Below are 17,542 nucleotides of genomic sequence, written 5' to 3' on the forward strand. Positions count from 1 at the left end.
TGAGAAGCCGTCATTAAATTGGTTCATGTCTCAGAATACAGTAGATTCATAGTGCATACAGGTCAGGGGTTTTAAATGGCAGACATTAAACAAACAGATAGAGATCAATGATGGATACGGATTTCCGAAAGTTTGAAAGAATGAGGGTGCCTAGTTAGATATGCTTACACAAAGTATATTTGAAGAGCTCAAATGCAAAAAAGCTACCAAAAATGAGATCATGATGTTGATCGAATGCTCTTAGTGCTTTTTATACGTTCATCAAATACCTTCACTTAATCTACTTAATCCTGGTTTCAGTTCATTCAGAAATACTGATTTGTTGGCAGAATCCATTAAATGCCACTTTTCAGCAAAGTCCTCTAAGTGCACGGATTAATTGGATGAATGACGGAACGTTACCTCAAGGTGCAAGAGTTTTTTTTAACCCGGTAAAAGGAGGTTTACCAAATATATCAGGATATTGAATTAATTTTTTGCCTTTTATTTTCATTCAGAAAGGACAGTGAAGAGTGACACTGGTTATTTTATTGGACATTTAAACTTTGCCATGTCAAAATATCTAAGAATTTAAAGAATATGCTGACCTTTAAAAATCTCTATCTGTGATATGATATTTTCAGTTTTCTCTGTATACGAAGATAAATAAAAGAAGCATGCATGTTTTTTATACCATGTCGCATTTGCGAATGTTGATCATGTTTTGGAGCAAATCCTTTTTAGCAATAATAGTTTTCCCTTTCCCTTTATAAAAAAACATTATTTCAGAAATTGTAAGCATGATCATAGATATGTCTGCACGAATGAATACTAGAAGCCATTGTCTATTTAAGCAACATTTAAATTATTTGTGAACTTAAAGGGATAGTTCGGCCAAAAATGATGATTAAAATGATTAAACCCACGATTTACACAGTCCCAAGCCGTCCGAGATGCATATGTTTATCGTTTTTTAGACAAACACATTTTCAGTTATTTTAGAAAATGTTTAAAATCTTTCAATTAATCAAATGTAAAGTTACGGGGTCCATGTCCTTCAAGTCAAAAAAATGTGCATCCATCCTTCACAAAATAAATCCAAACGCCTCCACGATGATAAATAAAGGTCTTCTGAGGGTAATCCACGCTGTTTTGTTGTAGAAATATCCACATTTAAAACTTTATAAACTAATATAACTCGCTTCCGGTAATGCCGTGTCCGCATTCAAGATGAGAGCTTACGTAGTTTACGTAGGTTGCTCTGCTGCTGCTCTGAGCCCCTGCCCTCAGAATTTGTCATACGTCAAATACAAGTGCGTACACTACGCTAATACTCTCTCCTGAATACAGAGGAGTCTAAGATGGCTGCACTACCAGAAGCTAGTCACTTTCGCCTATAAAGTTCTACATTTTGATATTTCTACAACAAAACGGCACGGACCACACTCAGAAGACCTTTGTTTATCATCCTGGAGCCTTTAGATTTATTTGTGAAGGATGGATGCAAATTTTTTAGACTTGAAGGACGTGGACCCCTTAACTTTACATTTGATTAACTGAAAGATCTAAAACATTTTCTAAAATAACTGAAAATGTGTTTGTCTAAAAAACGATGGACATATGCATCTCGGACAGCCTGGGGTTGAGTAAATCATGGGTTTAATATCATTTTTGGTCGAACTATCCCTTTAAAGGAATAGTTCACCCGAAAATGGAAATTTTGTCATCATTTACTTACTCTCATGTTGTTAAGAACATGTTGTAAATTGTTTTTTTTGTTCTGATGAACACGAGGGAAGATTTTAAGAAGCTCCATAGGTAAAAATAATAATATGGAAGTCACTGGGGCTTCTGATCGGCAGAGGTGTAAAGTACTCGAGCAAATGTACTTCGTTACTGTACTTAAGTATTTTTTGGGCTACTTTGTACTTGTACTGAGTATCAAAAATATAAGCAACTTTTACTCTCTACTCAATTACATTTTTGATTGGGTATTTGTACTCTTTACTCCACTACATTTGAAATGACACTTAACGTTACTCGCTACATTGTTTATTCGTCAAATAAAAACGAAACGAAAGTGTCAGAGAGTGATGATGGATAGAATCTGTGGTCGCGAGGTTAGACGGACACACACAACTGAGGGACTTCATTGGCGCTACGCAGGGCAATCGTATGAAATCAAAGTACTGCGAGAGCGAATCAAATGCATATGGAGAAGTCTGGTCTCGCGGTACTTTGATGTCAAACGCTGAATGGCTTGCGTTGAGCCACCGTAGCGGGCTGCGTATGTCATAAACTGTAGAGAAAATTTAGCGTCTTATCTGAGAGAAGAGATAAAGCGCAAACATATGGATGCATATCACATTTGCTTCTGTCAAGGGACCCTTTGTTAAACTTGTGATGCTACAATCAAACAAGTGAAGCGCGATTGGGTCATCCCGCAACTCAAAGGCAAGCACAATGTTTTATATACTCTGATGCTACTTTATCAGCTAACCTAAGCTGGTAAATTACATAACTTGATATAACTTACTATATAAGCCAAAATAAACCAGCGATGTCCTGTACTGATTGCTCAAGTACATTAAGTACATTATAAGATTGATAACAAGTGTACAATTTCACTGTCCTCAAATTTAACCAAGTAAGTTATGCTGTAATGTATTTACTGTAAAGTGGGATGCATGACTAAATGTGCACTTAATGTGAGATAGTGGTGTTACGCACTACATGTGTTTTCAATTAATCTTTCGAATGAACAACTTCCTGTTTTAAATATGCATTATCATATTTCTGTTAGTGTAATTTTAGTTTACTGAAATTAAATATTAAAATTATATTTTTTTATATCTTTAGGCCTATAAGAATATTTGGTAACACTTTACAATAAGGTTCATTAGTTAACAGTAGTTAATGTATTAACTAACTTGAACAAACCATGAGCAATACATTTGTTACATTATTTATTCATCTTTGTTAATAGTTAATAAAAATGTAAGCTTTAATTGTTTGTTCATGTTAGTTCAGAGTGCATTAACTAATGTTAACAAGATTTTAATGAAGTATAAGTAATTGTTGAAATTAAAATTAACAAAGATTAATAAATGCTAAGTGCAGTTAATTTTTAGTTAATGTTAACTAATGTAGCTAACTAATGTTAACTAATGAACCTTATTGTAAAGTGTTACCATATATTTACATCACAAAGTTAGGCTATATATTTTTCAGCATGGCACATTCAAGTACACAATGACACTAGACTAAAATTAAATGGGTTTAAATAAAATGTAATGTTGAATAAAATTAGACTAAAACCAAATCAATTCAGATGACAAAAATATGACTAAAACTAAATTAAATTTTAATCAAAAGACTATGACTATGTTTAATCTGTGTTTGTTCTGCCAGGTCAAAATTTTGAGGTGTTTGATTTCTTTTCTATATTAGGAAATAAAACCTCATAAATAAACTTTCTTAGTTTTCACTGACATACAATGTCTCTTTGTGTTGATGATAGTGCATCTTTGAGCCAACATTCAGTACGAGTAAAAATACTTGAGTACTTTTAAATTGGGTTACTTTAATACTTTTACTCAAGTCGTATTTAAATTGGTGACTTGTAACTTGTAGTGGAGTAATTTTTACAGTAAGGAATTTGTACTTTTACTCAAGTATGGTTTCAGCTACTCTTTACACCTCTGCTGATCGGTTTGGTTACTAACATTCCTCAAAATATCTTCTTTTGTGTTCATCAGAACAAAGAAATTTATACAGGTTTTTAACAACATGAGAGTGAGTAAATGATGACAGAATTTTCATTTTTGAGTGAACTATACCTTTAAAAGATCCAGACAAAAACATTATCATCGCGTCATTGAACCATAAACTAATGTTGATGAAAACCCCATTAGCAACACCTGAGCTCAGTATAGACCCCACATCTTCATCTTTTCCACATTGTGGATGAATTGATGGCGACCCCAGAGCCCGGCTCTGGATTGAAATAGCTTATTAAATACACATGCTGAATAATTAACTCAATAGCAATTTGCGAAATCTCTTCGATCAGCAGAACTTTCCTCCGGTCTCAGCAGGGCTCTAATGCAATCATTACATTTTTACTCTCGGTGAATATTAACATAGGGATTTGATAAAGCAGCGGAGCTGTCGAAAGAAGACGTCTGACTCTTGACTGGGCGTGGGGACTTCACATGCTCTCCAGGCCTGACTTTCAGTAAAGGCCAACATTACACGTGTCCACAACTGACAGAATGCTTCAGTGGAGTTGGACTCCCCAGACTCCCATCGCAATCAAGTGTAATTCTGTTGCTTGCCACGTACTCATTAAAAGTTCCCATTATGCGTGATTGGTTTAGTAGGTGTGTCATGTTGGGGTAACATTTGGGGATGTGGTGGTGAGGAAGGAGGCCTGATGACTCAATGTTATAAAGGCCTTTATGAGTCTCTTTTAGATTCTATTCTTATTCTGCGTCTATAAATGGCTCAGGAAAAGATGCTCTCGGGGGACAAATTCTCAAAGCTCTTAAGTGGCTGAATAAACAAAATAGTGGACTCGGTCAGCTGATTTTAGATAGTATAGATCCGTTCTCAGTCACGTTCCTTAAAGGAAAACACCACCGTTTTTTAATATTTTACTATGTTCTTACCTCAACTTAGACAAATTAAAACACACCTATATTTTTTCAATGCGTGCCCTTCATCTTTGTACAGCGCGTTGTGAATGTGTTAGCATTTAGCTTAGCCCCATTCATTCCTTAGGATCCAACCAGGGATGAATTTAGAAGCCACCAAACACTTCCATGTTTTCCCTTTTTAAAATCTCTTACATGAGTAGTTACACGAGTGTTTATGGTTGTGATCATTTTACTGACCCAAGCTTAATGGGTTCATTAAATCGTTGTGATGCTAAGAACCTGATGGTCTTCATCTTCCTTTATTTTCATCTTTCTCTCGTCCTCCAGGTCAGAAGAGGCAAACAAGGCATTCTCAGCTGCCGTGCAGATGCATGATGTTCTGGTGAAAGCTTGGGCTATGTGGGGCGATTACTTGGAGAACATCTTTGTGAAAGACCGCCAGCCCCACCTCGGTGTATCTGCCATTACTTGTTACCTACACGCCTGCCGTCATCAGAACGAGAGCAAGTCCCGCAAGTACTTGGCCAAGGTAAGAGCTCTTGTGTCAGCTTGTTTCAACTTGGCTTGGTCTGGACCAGCTTACAGCAGTTATAGGATGTGCGAAACAATTTTTTCATAATCCACTAAATGTTAAGTTAGCTTGAGATCAAGATTTCTTATTAGGCGTTTGTGCTGGATGCAGAAAAGAACAAAGAGCTCCTGAGGCAAAAATTAAGCAGTTGTTTGCCAGACATAGTATATTAAAAGTGCTTATGGTGAAGGATGCTAAATAAAACTGCATGAGTTGCAAGACAACTGCCTTGAGCATGCTAATTATTTTTATTATTACAAAAACGACAGTAAAAATAAATACATCTAAAACGATTATTAGATATGGCGGATCGTGACTATATAAAATATGGATATTCTGTCTGTGACGTCACTCGTAGGTTTCTGAAGAGCATTTTTGAAGCCCAAAGTAGGCGGAGCTTGCCGTCTCCATCTTGGCAGCATGTCACTTTGCGAATAGCAAAAAATGGGCAAAGAGGTGGAATGTGAGTGGAGCTGAGGTGCCGGATTGCCAAAACCACACCCGCTTAGCTTGACGGTGGTGACAGCAAGTGTCCAAGCCCTCAATTATGCAAAACTTTAAGGCTTAATATAATTTAAACGGAAGAGTTACATAAAATTCACATCCCGCCCACAGTTGTCATGTAGGGCAAATTGGCCATATACACCAAATACAATTTGTTTACCAGGCTGTACACATTTGTTCCCGCTGTAAACTTGGGCATTTTAACATGTGGGGGTCTATGGGGTTAACTCTCTATTAAAGACAGTGGCCTGTCAAAGAATTGCAGTTTAAGTCACTTTAGTGTTGGCTTCACGAGAGTGACCAGAAGGTTGCCCCTTGATCGTGACCCATCCAGTCCCACATATAAAGTTAGTAGCACAAATGGGAACTCTTGATTTTTTTGGTTTTGTGCTGAGGGTTACCAAAAAAAAGCTTCTCAGATACCCAAATCGTGTCTCTTAAATAGTTTATCACCCATCTTGAGTGTGTCATACGTGCCCAGCAGACTGACTCCTTCAATTACCAAATCCACCAGCAGCACCGTCCTGCCCAAAGGTTAAAAGCTTCATTCCACCTCTGTCAGTCCAATCTACGCTGTTCTCTGTAGCCTGACCCCCTGGAAAGCCTGCATTTATAAGCCAACCAATAAAACACCAAGTGAACTCTCCCTTGGGTCGTGACCCGTGAACAGAGGGGTCATGGTGGCCGAACGCGCACAGCAGATCAGGGCACTGGATGAGCTGAAGTGTGCAAAGAGAACACTTGGTTGCACTTGGTTTTGTTCTTCTACAGAATAGGTAACATGGTTGGCAGAGATGCACAGAGGCCGTGTATTAATGGGGCAGCATCTTTTTTTGACAGGCCTGTAATTAGTTTTACCATTAAACCAATTTACCATAACACAGAGGCAAACTCTGCTCTCATTTGTGGTCCAATAAACCCATTCTGCTCTCTGATGGCTTTGTTAAATGGAGGGCATATCCGTGTCCCAAAAACATGCGTCACCATGCGCCGCTTCTAAATTAATGCAGCTGTAGCAGAGGGATGCGCCACAGTCGGACTGATGAACTCCCAATGATGGATGTAATTATATTATTAGACCTGATGATGGCTTTTGTATGGATATCATACACGTGGCGGCCCGCTCGCTGTCGAGCAGATCAAACAGCTCCACACCATTTGGCCTTTTTCTTTTTTCCTCTGTGGGTTTTTTAATGCATGGAGCACATTAGATTACGTCTGGAGTGCCGCTGGCCACCGAAGCTTTAGAGACGTTGGCATAGTTTACGTGTGATTAATGAGAATAGCTGGTAATTATTTGCAAGCCCGCCGGTGTCCAGAGCTTAATGTCTCCATCAGACCTCAACCCAGATGGAGGTTTTGATCTGCTCCCATTCTTCCAGCCTCAATACCAGAAGAGCGAGAGGAGGCAGCAAGCGACTGAGATGATTTTTACAAGCCATTAAACCCTTAAGAAGCTATTTCATGGAGCTGATGGCCTTTGCTTCGAGCGCTGATGTACTTCTTTACTATAAAATAAAATGTGTTACCTGGCCTGTCAGTCTCATGCACGTGTGTGTTCTTCATGCTGTAGACGCTACAGAAGGCTTGAGAATGGCGATGGGACAACATCCAATATGTGATGTTTTGAAGATCTTTATATCTCACTTACTAGGTTTCTGTGACTCTTCACCTGCTGAAACAGATTTTTTTATTCATTTCTTCATTCTTTATTTCTTTATAGGTGCTGTGGCTGTTAAGCTTTGATGATAAGAATACTCTGGCCGACGCTGTGGACAAATACTGCATTGGAGTGCCGCCCATCCAGTGGTTGGCCTGGATCCCCCAGCTTCTCACCTGTCTGGTTGGCTCGGAGGGGAAACCTCTTCTTAACCTCATCAGCCAGGTTGGATTTCTCACTATAGTACCTTTTTGTTAGCAGCACATTCATATTTAAATAATATATGCTCGTTGTTTATTTGCAAATTGCTAATTGGTTTTCAGAGTTAAAGAAATGCGTAAGAGGACTTTACGATTAATTTCTTTTGCTCTCTTAAGTAAGAGACAATCTGCAAGTCAGTACCCCCTTTGTCAAATTTATACTTTTACCGCTTCCCTCTTGCCTTTTTAATGAATTATGCAAAGCATTGTTATTAAGTCAATATCAAACGCTCTCAAACTGTGGAAACAGAACCACAAATTAAACAAGAGACTAATTTGCCTTCCTTGATGGAGTATTATTTCCAAGCCATTTCAAAGCTCCTAAACTTCAAAGAGGAAACATCTGCTCCAGGGGCCTAGAGAGAGACCGAGTAAGAGAGAGAAAGAAAGATTTTACTTGGACGTAACTGAAAAGTTCACCCAAAAATGAAAAATCTGCCATCATTCACTCATCCTCATGTTGTTAACCGTTGACTTTTTCCATGGGACACAAAAGGAGACATTTTTGGGAAGGTATTGGTTCTATGCACTATGTTCCAAGTTTTTCCTGCCTTTTTTAATGTGGATAAAACACAATCTAAGCCGTTTTTCGCTTATCTTGACATCTATCCTAGTTTTTTTGGCATCTTGGTGAGAGTTCATGAGACGTAGCATATAATTCAGACATGTTTGCAGAATTGGAAAGCGAATTCGTTGGAAAAAGATCTCGTTTAAAAGAATCATTTGTTTACAAATCGGACATTACAACTACTTACGCCAAGGAGCGTTAGGATGGAATATAGTTGGGAAAGCTTGAAAGATCTGTCCGTATTCAAAAAAAACATTTCTCCTGTAGAAAAAAGTAGATAATTCGGTTTGGGAATGAGATGATGAATAAATAATGCCGTAAGTGATTTTCTTTATTAGACTATTCCTATAACCTACTTGAATAAATGGTAAAATCCCTCTCTTATTCACTTCAAGCGCATTTTGAATGCAGCTCTGCCCTCCTGTCTCTCCTCACGTACACTTTTTAAACCACCGACTCCTAATCTTCCCGTTTCAACGCAGACGCACCCATGCAGTGGAAATGCTTCACTTTGAGATTAAGTACACTCAAATCCCTGATAAGCACCGAATGAAATGGATATGTTTGCACTCCATAATCTCAATTAATGAAGTTGTCAAGGCCGTTTCGGGAATGACGCCTGCCCTTGTTGAAGGATCTGTGGGTCTGATCTAAAGCAGAGATAATGGGTGAAAAGGTAGATGTTTTGTAAAACTCAAGCGAAATCTTCGATGGATGAAACGCCTTTATCTTGGACTCTGAATTATTTAGCTGTGCTCCTCTTGGTGGGATGTTTTAAAAACGTTTGCTAAAATATTGATGAAGGGTGAGCTGTGGGGTGCCTTCAGATGAAACAGAGGCGAGGAAAACTCAACGCCTTTATACGAGCACACATGCCCTTAAATATGAAGAGGCTTTTTTCCCCGTTTTTTTTTTTTTTTAGGGGCAGTCTATTCCCCTTTAGACTCGTTAATTTTTAATAAAAAACTTAAAAATCTCTTAAAGGAAGGTCTTGGCCAATTCTGTTTTTGTTTTAAAATCCCAACTGGATTTGAAGGTGTCTCTTTACGCCTAAAGGCCAGCCTGCTTTCTGCAATGTGTTTGACGGAGATCAAGTTTCTTCTCTAATGGCCTGGGCGCTGTGAGATTTGAGAGGGGTTGTGGCGGGTTTCAAGAGGAACATGGTCTGATGCTTCCGTGCTTGTCCTTATCCCCCTCACACCAATGTGGACACATTCACACCCTCGCAAATATCACAGAGCTAGAGGGCCACAAGATAACAGTGTTTCTGTGTTATATAACGTAATGATAAAATGAACCTGTCATTGGGGTATGATGCAGGCAACTTTCAGTTTTTCTCTAAAAATGCAAAGGTACATGCAAATCCAACTTTATTCTCTTTAATGGCACTTGCAGACCAAACGTTTTTAGCCTGATATTGGCGTGATCCATTTGTTGTAGGCCGTCATGGTATTCGTATATGACAGTGGGCATACAAGACTTGTATACCATGTTACACTATGCAAACCGCAATGTTAAATTTTTTGGGATTCTGTCACATGGGTTACACTGACAATGAAAGCTGGTTACATACACTAAGTCAGTTACGTGAGTTTTAAACACTGCAAAACAAAAAAAATACAACGTTTGTTAAGCTGTGGCAACTATATTGTTTAAGAGACTACCAGGGCAGAATAAAAATAAATTAGTACTTGCGAACAAAATCTGACTAGCCAGTTGCTAGTTCCAACTTCTGAATGACATCACGCAATTGATCAAGCAATTAGTGATCACATTTTTGAGATCAATTATATATATATATAAATAATATATATATATATATATATTTATATATTTATATTTATATTTATATTTATATTTATATTTATATTTATATTTATATTTATATTTATATTTATATTTATATTTATATATATTATTATTTATATATATCTCGTCGCTGCCCGATGAAAGTCACGTATGTCCAAAACGGTTACTTGTGAAAAAACACCGTATATCACAACCAAAGAAAATGCTGTGAATGGACTCTTTGTTTAGAGTAGGACCTAAGATAAAAGATGGTGTAGCATTTGTGGCTATCTGAGGCAGCTCACGCTCAAATTTCACATAAATTTACAAAAGACAATTTTTTACCTTATTATTCATTTAACGATTGTTGGATATGTGTTGATAATTGAACAAAAATAACACTGTAGCCTTATTCCTGAGAATGAGAGCTTTCATTTGATATAAGACTTGCCCATGTTTGTCATATTTGAAAAATATGAAATATGTGAATATTAAATGATATCAAAAAATATGGGGGGGGTGATAGTGTAAATTAAGTGTAAATAACTTTCTTACAGTAAAAGATATGTCAAAGTGATGAAAGTAGAGACTCTAAGCTTTCAAACAGTATCTCATATGTGTTACTGGGGTCCATGAGGGACCATTAAAGATTAAAAGAATATTTTATATTGAGTCAAAATACGAAATTTTGGCCCTGGGACAGGGTCCTCAGGGTTTAAGAGGTTAAATGGACATACGTGCATATTTTACAGTAACGGTGGTCGATACACGTTCTTCCAATCATTAATTAGAATGGCCAAGTCGCGTTTTATATTGACAGATGAATAAAGTCAGGTTATTAAATAGCCTACGTTTTAGTTAAGTACGCTTAGTTTATTTAATATTAATTATACATTTATTAAATGTATCTTGCAAACTATGAAGGAACAATGAATCAATACACTGACATGGTAATGCTAGACAGCAGGGGCGTCAGTTTGCGTTGAAAAGTGGTGGGGACAAAAGATCAGATAAAAAACATTACTGCAGGACGGGAAAAATATTGAATAACGGCGCATCAAAAATGGGCATAGTGTAGGCTAGTCAACAACAAGAAAATACTCAGCATAAAACCCTCAACAATGTCGACTGCACACATGTTACAGACTCTGCAACATTAGCTCAACCGAACAGTGCCAAAGCACCATACCGTAAAAAACAGCAGCGCGTTTAGTCAATGATTACAATGAATTTATAACATATGTAAATGAAAACACGCCATAAGCATACAACGCAACATATGTGACCCTGGACCACAAAACCTTAAGCGTCGCTTGATTTTTCAGAACATTTTAACCAAATGCTTTCAAAAAGTGGTGGGATGTCCCCAACGTCCCCAGTTTAACACCTATGCTAGACAGATACTTTGTTTGCACAGTCCTACCGTAATCAAGTCACTCCTAGACTTACGTCTGGCATCAGGAGTTAACGTTTACCTCGATGAAGTAAAATGAGTGTCTCATCAGGCTATGTTTATGCGGCTATCCAGTGCTGAGCTTCGATGAAACTTTACGAGACCGGCGAGATGCTTCCACAGGAGATATGCGGCGGGATTGACAGCTTTGACACCAAATGGATATACGTGAAAGTCAGATACCAATGATTTCACAACTTTTCATTGGCCATTTAGGTATGTGACGCATACAATATATGGAAATGAACCTGGACATTCAATCCGTCAAAAAATCTCAAAATCGGCAAAATGGACATACGTGGGTTTCATCGGACAGTGACGATATATTGATTTTCAAAGATTTATTATAAAAACGAATGATTTTTTCCGCAAAATGCAATAAATCCATGAAAAGTTTTTTTTCAAAATGCTATAAATCTATTGAATCAATATATAAATGTGCATTCATCTTTGCCATGTAATATTCATTTAATTAACTAGTGCTATACACTGATTAAAAAAATAAACATTAATGGCATTAATCAAAACACTTACTTTGTCATATTAGGAAAACTGTCATTGCTGATGTTATCCTTGGGATGTAGTCGATGAACTTTATTAACAGCGATCAATTGTAAAATGTTTTGGTCCTGCTCGATTTTCGTTGACTTCAAGTAAAATAATGAAAGTTTTTCATAAGAACCCCTTGGGTCAATGTGTTAGCATGACAGAAGCTTGATGCTGTCATGTAAAAACAAGCAACGTACGGCATTTCTCTGTTGCTCGAGTGGCTTCTCCACCACAGAAAACCACCACAGGTTTATCAATGCATTATTTTGTTTTTGTTTGTTTGTTGATCATGAAGTACAAAGTAGATGAGGAAAACTAGGATTCTGTGTACTCAATGCGCCGCCATTGTTTGTTTTCAATGCGTGGAATGGTGCCCTGTGATTTGTTGAGCGGGTTTATTGCATTCTGCAGAGAAGGAGGACTGGCGTTTATTGCGTTTTGGGAAAAAAGGGAGAAAAGATGATAGAATAACATAGCAGATATCGGATTTTGTGTGAAATTAAGAATTTACTTTTTAATACTGACCTAATACAATACTGATTTTGGTGGTAAATAATTTTTTTTAAATGCTGTTTATCGCGTTTTGGAACCAAACTCTTCATATATACGGAATAATTACACATAGTACCCACACATTTATTATGCAAACACAAACCTTTATTTTGTAAGTGATTAATCTCAGTTAGTCGTTTGAAAGCCTTATACAATTTTTCTTAACTTATGTATGTGCGTATTTATATATATACATAATATTTACCTGCAGCACACACACACACACACACACACACACATACATATATTATGCAAACACTTTTTTAAAATATGCGAATAATCGTGATTAATCATTTGACAGCACTGATCATAACTGACAAAAGGTCCTGTTTTCTGAAGAAGGCTTAACGGTGCCACATATCATCTCTCATTGGTAAAACAAACTCATGTCGCTGGTCAAGCCGGTGTTACATTGTAATGCCCTCAAACCTGGTTGCAAGTGTAATTAAATGAAGCAATGGTGCCAGTTTGCATTTGGCTGTCATTTGCCAATATTAAAAAGGCATATATATGCAATAAAACAAGATATTGTTGGAATGGCACTGACGCGTTTGCACTAAGACCAAAGCTTTTATGCAGGAGCATTAAACTGTTTGAACCACCTTTGTGTGATCTTTCTCAGGGGCACATCAGATCCCGGTGTCTGTGTGTGTATACATTCTGGCTCGACAAGCTTTTAGCGAGTGTCATATTGAGCCATGGTTTAATCTGGCCTTCATGTTTGTCCATCACTTCATTCCCCCTACGGTTTCATTTTCAAAAGCCTGCACTCACAAGTTTCAAAACACGTCAGCACCACATTTTCCTCTCTCACTCTGACCTGAGTCCACAGGGACCGTCTGAAATGTAATCTGGCACTGTTTCTCTTAGGTGGGACGCGTCTACCCTCAAGCCGTGTACTTTCCGATCCGAACCCTGTACTTGACGCTGAAAATCGAGCAGAGGGAGCGCTACAAGAGCGGTATGAGATTTGTTTTACTTATATTGAACAATGTAATAGTCTACCAAAGTCAAATGTCTTTTCTGATGTGTGCTTGTGTTGTCATTCATCTTGCTTCAGACTCAGGCCAGCAGCAGCCCAGTTCGGCGGCGGCCCAGACCCACTCTGCATCCGACCCGGGTCCCATCCGAGCCACGGCTCCAATGTGGCGTTGCAGTCGGATCATGCACATGCAGCGTGAGCTCCATCCTACCCTGCTCTCATCTCTGGAGGGCATCGTGGACCAGATGGTCTGGTTCAGGGAGAATTGGCACGAGGAGGTGAGCCGCACCTAATTTACGTTAGAGAGTTTTTTTTTTTTTTAATAGTGCTATATTAAACTTGACTTCCCTAGTATGTCACGTTGAATTGTTAAGGCCGAAATACATTTTGTTTTTAAGTGTACGTGAATCCGTTTCAAACCATCAGTCAACAAGATATTCTAGGATTGTGTGAAAAAAAAATTCCCTTGTTTGCTTTTTAGACGTGAAAACCCAATTTTTGTATTCTAGATGCGAGTGGCTACCTCTTAGGCACCTCAGCCCAAAGCACAAGTTAAACATGACGTGTATGCGTTTTCTGTCTGGTTCGCTTACGTTGTTAAGCCCTACGCCGCACGCTCGCAGAGTCACATACACATAGCTGTTTTCAGAGGACCGGCTGACCAGATGAAAGCTGACAGGGGGGAACGATTGGGGCTCAGTGAGGCTGAAAAGTGCTTTTGCAGTGCAGGTGGACACTGGCGCTCCACCGCTAATCAGGCTTTGGCAAGTGGCTCGCGGTGATTGATGGGTGAAGGGAGAGAAGACGGATTGCGGGAAGATTGGATTGCTGTGACAGGGCCGATGCGATGATGCGTCAAGACCGGACAGGAACCGAGAACAGGCACGCTCCTCTGGGGCGCTTGCTTGTAGACAGCAGGAGGAAGGAAAGGGCAGGGAAAAGTTTAGCAAGGAGAATTGGAGGATGAAAGAAATTGGGATTGAGAGTGTTCGGTGAAGTACAACGTGGGTTTAATTGTGCAGACGTTGATGAAGTGTAGTCTCAGACTAAAGTATTTGGCGATCCTCTTCAGGCTAATCTCCGCGGTGAAGACTTGTAGAGGCGGGATCTTACTGATTTCTCTGGTGAACATCTGGGCTCTTAAGGATTTAAAGTATTATTGAAATGGCAAATTGGGTTGAATATGTGGAAATTATGTTATCCTTCATGGTAAATTGATAAAGACTAGTTAACCATTCATGCTCGTTTCGCTGGTCTCACTCGACTTCTCTCATTTACTTTCTCAGGTCTTGCGTCAGCTTCAACAGGGCCTTGCAAAATGCTACTCTGTGGCGTTTGAGAAGAGCGGAGCAGTATCAGACGCTAAGATCACCCCTCACACGCTTAACTTTGTGAAGAAACTTGTAAGCACGTTTGGGGTGGGACTGGAGAACGTCTCAAATGTGTCCACCATGTTCTCCAGCGCGGCCTCGGAGTCCCTGGCCCGTCGAGCTCAAGCGACTGCTCAAGACCCTGTGTTCCAGAAGATGAAGGGCCAGTTCACAACAGGTCAGAACATTGCCTCACAGTATATAAGCCAACCTAACCACATTACTTTCTTAATATGTCCGTTATATTGATTTTTTTAGTACTATACTCTAATCGCTTTTCTATTGTGGACAAAGTGTGTACAGGAATAGAAAAATCGTTTAGTATTCCCAATTTTCATGATCTAGTTTATTCTCAGTGGGCAGAACCAGATTTCTGCGGAATTTCGCTGATTTAATGCCCGTGATTGACAAGCACACATAAACCGCGCTTGAGCGTGTTTGTGACAAACCGTCATTGACGACAAGCACACATACATAGCCTCGCGCGTTTGTGAGCGGCATTGACAAGTACATAAACCCTGCGCTTGCTTTTGCTGTGATTGTTTTTAATGATAGAGAGCACGAACAATTTGAGATTAAATAAAATTTATCGCAGAGTTAAGCAGATCTTACTTGTCTCTGTCGTCTATGTGACGCGACAGTCTGCACTTAGCATCACACCATAATTTCAAATTCGCTTACAAGACGAATGCTCCTGTTAGGTTTAATAGTAAGTTTATATTGCGTTGTAAAATTATGAAATTATCTTTATACGTGCTTAATTCACAATGAGAACATTTTAACACAAGCTTTTTTATTCTGCTATAATATATAACACTATAAACAATAATATGTCATTATATACAAATTATAATTCTATCTTGACATGCACATTATCTGGTTCATGTTGGTCCAGTTTGGTCCAATTCAGAGGACTCATTGGTTTGGTGTATTCATTTTCATTGCAAGCCTTTAAAAAGTAATTATTTGCATTATTTAGATGCAATTTTGTAATATTTATAGCTTGAATTATCTAATATAATTTTTTAAATATTTAAAATCATTCCATAGAATTCTGCAGATTTTTCCAAAAAAATTTCAGAGAAAAAGCAAAAAAGTCAGCAGATTCTGTCTGGCCCTGGTTATAATTTACTAATTTACTGAAATCAATTATTAATAAATAATTACACTTAAATACACTGGAAAAAGTAAAAGTTGGATCAACATTAAAAAATACTTCAATTGGTGACACCTAAAATGTGTTTTTTCACTTTAAGTGAAAAATTTTAGTTGAAAAAGTTTTAATATTTTATGTGTTACCAATTTACATATTGTTTTAAAGGTTTTTTTACCTTAAAAATTTCACTAAAAGGCGGGGTGCATGATTTCTAAAAGCCAATGTTGATATTTGAAATCACCTAAACAAACACGTCCCTACCCCAATAGAATCTGGACCTTCTTTTGATAGACCCGCCCCACACATACGCAACCCAGGCATGACGTTGATTAGTAGACACACCCCTTACTGCTGATTGGCTACAAGTGTGTTTTGGTACTCGGCCCGACTCCCTTTCCAAAGCGTTTTTCAAACATCATGCACACGGCATTTAAAGTAAAAAAGTGAATAAAAACATACGTTTATATATAACTATACTATACCCTTAACTAAATTTATATATTATATAAAATATTTAAAATATTCATATTTATATTATATAATAATATTTATATATATTTAGTGTAGAAATAGTTTATTCAAAAATGAAAATGGTATCATTTACTCATCCTCATGCCATCCCAGATGTATATGTCTATCTTCAGTTAAACACAAAAAATTGTATAAAATTTTCATTTGCGTGTTTCATCACAAGACATGCAAGAGCCAATGAGATTTAACATTATTGATGTGCTTACATATTTGAACTTGATACGCTGATCTATACGTTTCCATTTATACGCAACATGTACTTTTTTTGAGAAAGCAATGTGGCCGATATGAGTCTTATATAACACAAATGTAATTTATATACAAATGTAAGTCATATACATCCTGGATGGTGTATACGGATGAGTAAATTACGAGAGATTATTCATATTTGGTTAAACTTTTCCTTGGAATAACTAAATAATGTTATCCTTAACCCTGTCTCATAAAAATCCAGATAAGCATCACTTAAAGCTTCACGTCTCCCTTGCACACATTACTTACGCTCTTGCTCTTGTCTCTGTATTGTATAAGCACTCCTGCGCCGAGTTAACCACAGGCCTCTCTACCAAACCGGCTCTAAGAATAATTGCTTCTGTGAACCATGTGATTAGATTTAATGGAAAAATGACTATAGGCAGTGCTGCACGTGAATCAAGGTGTTGTTAACTCTAAAGGAATTATACGGCATGCTCACCAAAATCAGCTTCTAAAGAAAAACAAATTCTGACTATTTGAGGAATAATGTATTTGTGTACATTTTATTTACAGTGATTTTCAATTTTTGTGATTGTATGAGACCATGTTTCTACGTCCAGCCTAGCTGGTTGCAGTTTTGTTTTGTGCTCCTAGTGCTGCAGAAATGACACACTCACATCAACCCTATGAATACAACCATTAAATTTAAAGTCTGAAAAAGAAGCCTGTATTTTTCGGCAACTTTACCTTTAAATTCCAAATGTCA

The 17,542-nt window shown here is 37.9% G+C and overlaps 1 protein-coding gene across 1 annotated transcript in view; it reads left to right on the forward strand.

The window, feature by feature from the left end:
- trrap (transformation/transcription domain-associated protein) overlaps positions 1–17,542 on the forward strand; it is a 104,177-nt gene that overhangs the window by 73,291 nt on the left and 13,344 nt on the right. The window contains exons 61-65 of the mRNA XM_073866823.1: positions 4,965–5,166; positions 7,436–7,597; positions 13,413–13,503; positions 13,603–13,802; positions 14,811–15,072. Coding sequence (XP_073722924.1) covers positions 4,965–5,166; positions 7,436–7,597; positions 13,413–13,503; positions 13,603–13,802; positions 14,811–15,072 — 917 coding nt within the window. The remainder of the gene's footprint in view (positions 1–4,964; positions 5,167–7,435; positions 7,598–13,412; positions 13,504–13,602; positions 13,803–14,810; positions 15,073–17,542) is intronic.

The sequence above is a fragment of the Misgurnus anguillicaudatus genome, chromosome 4, assembly GCF_027580225.2.
Source record: "Misgurnus anguillicaudatus chromosome 4, ASM2758022v2, whole genome shotgun sequence".
Taxonomy (NCBI): domain Eukaryota; kingdom Metazoa; phylum Chordata; class Actinopteri; order Cypriniformes; family Cobitidae; genus Misgurnus; species Misgurnus anguillicaudatus.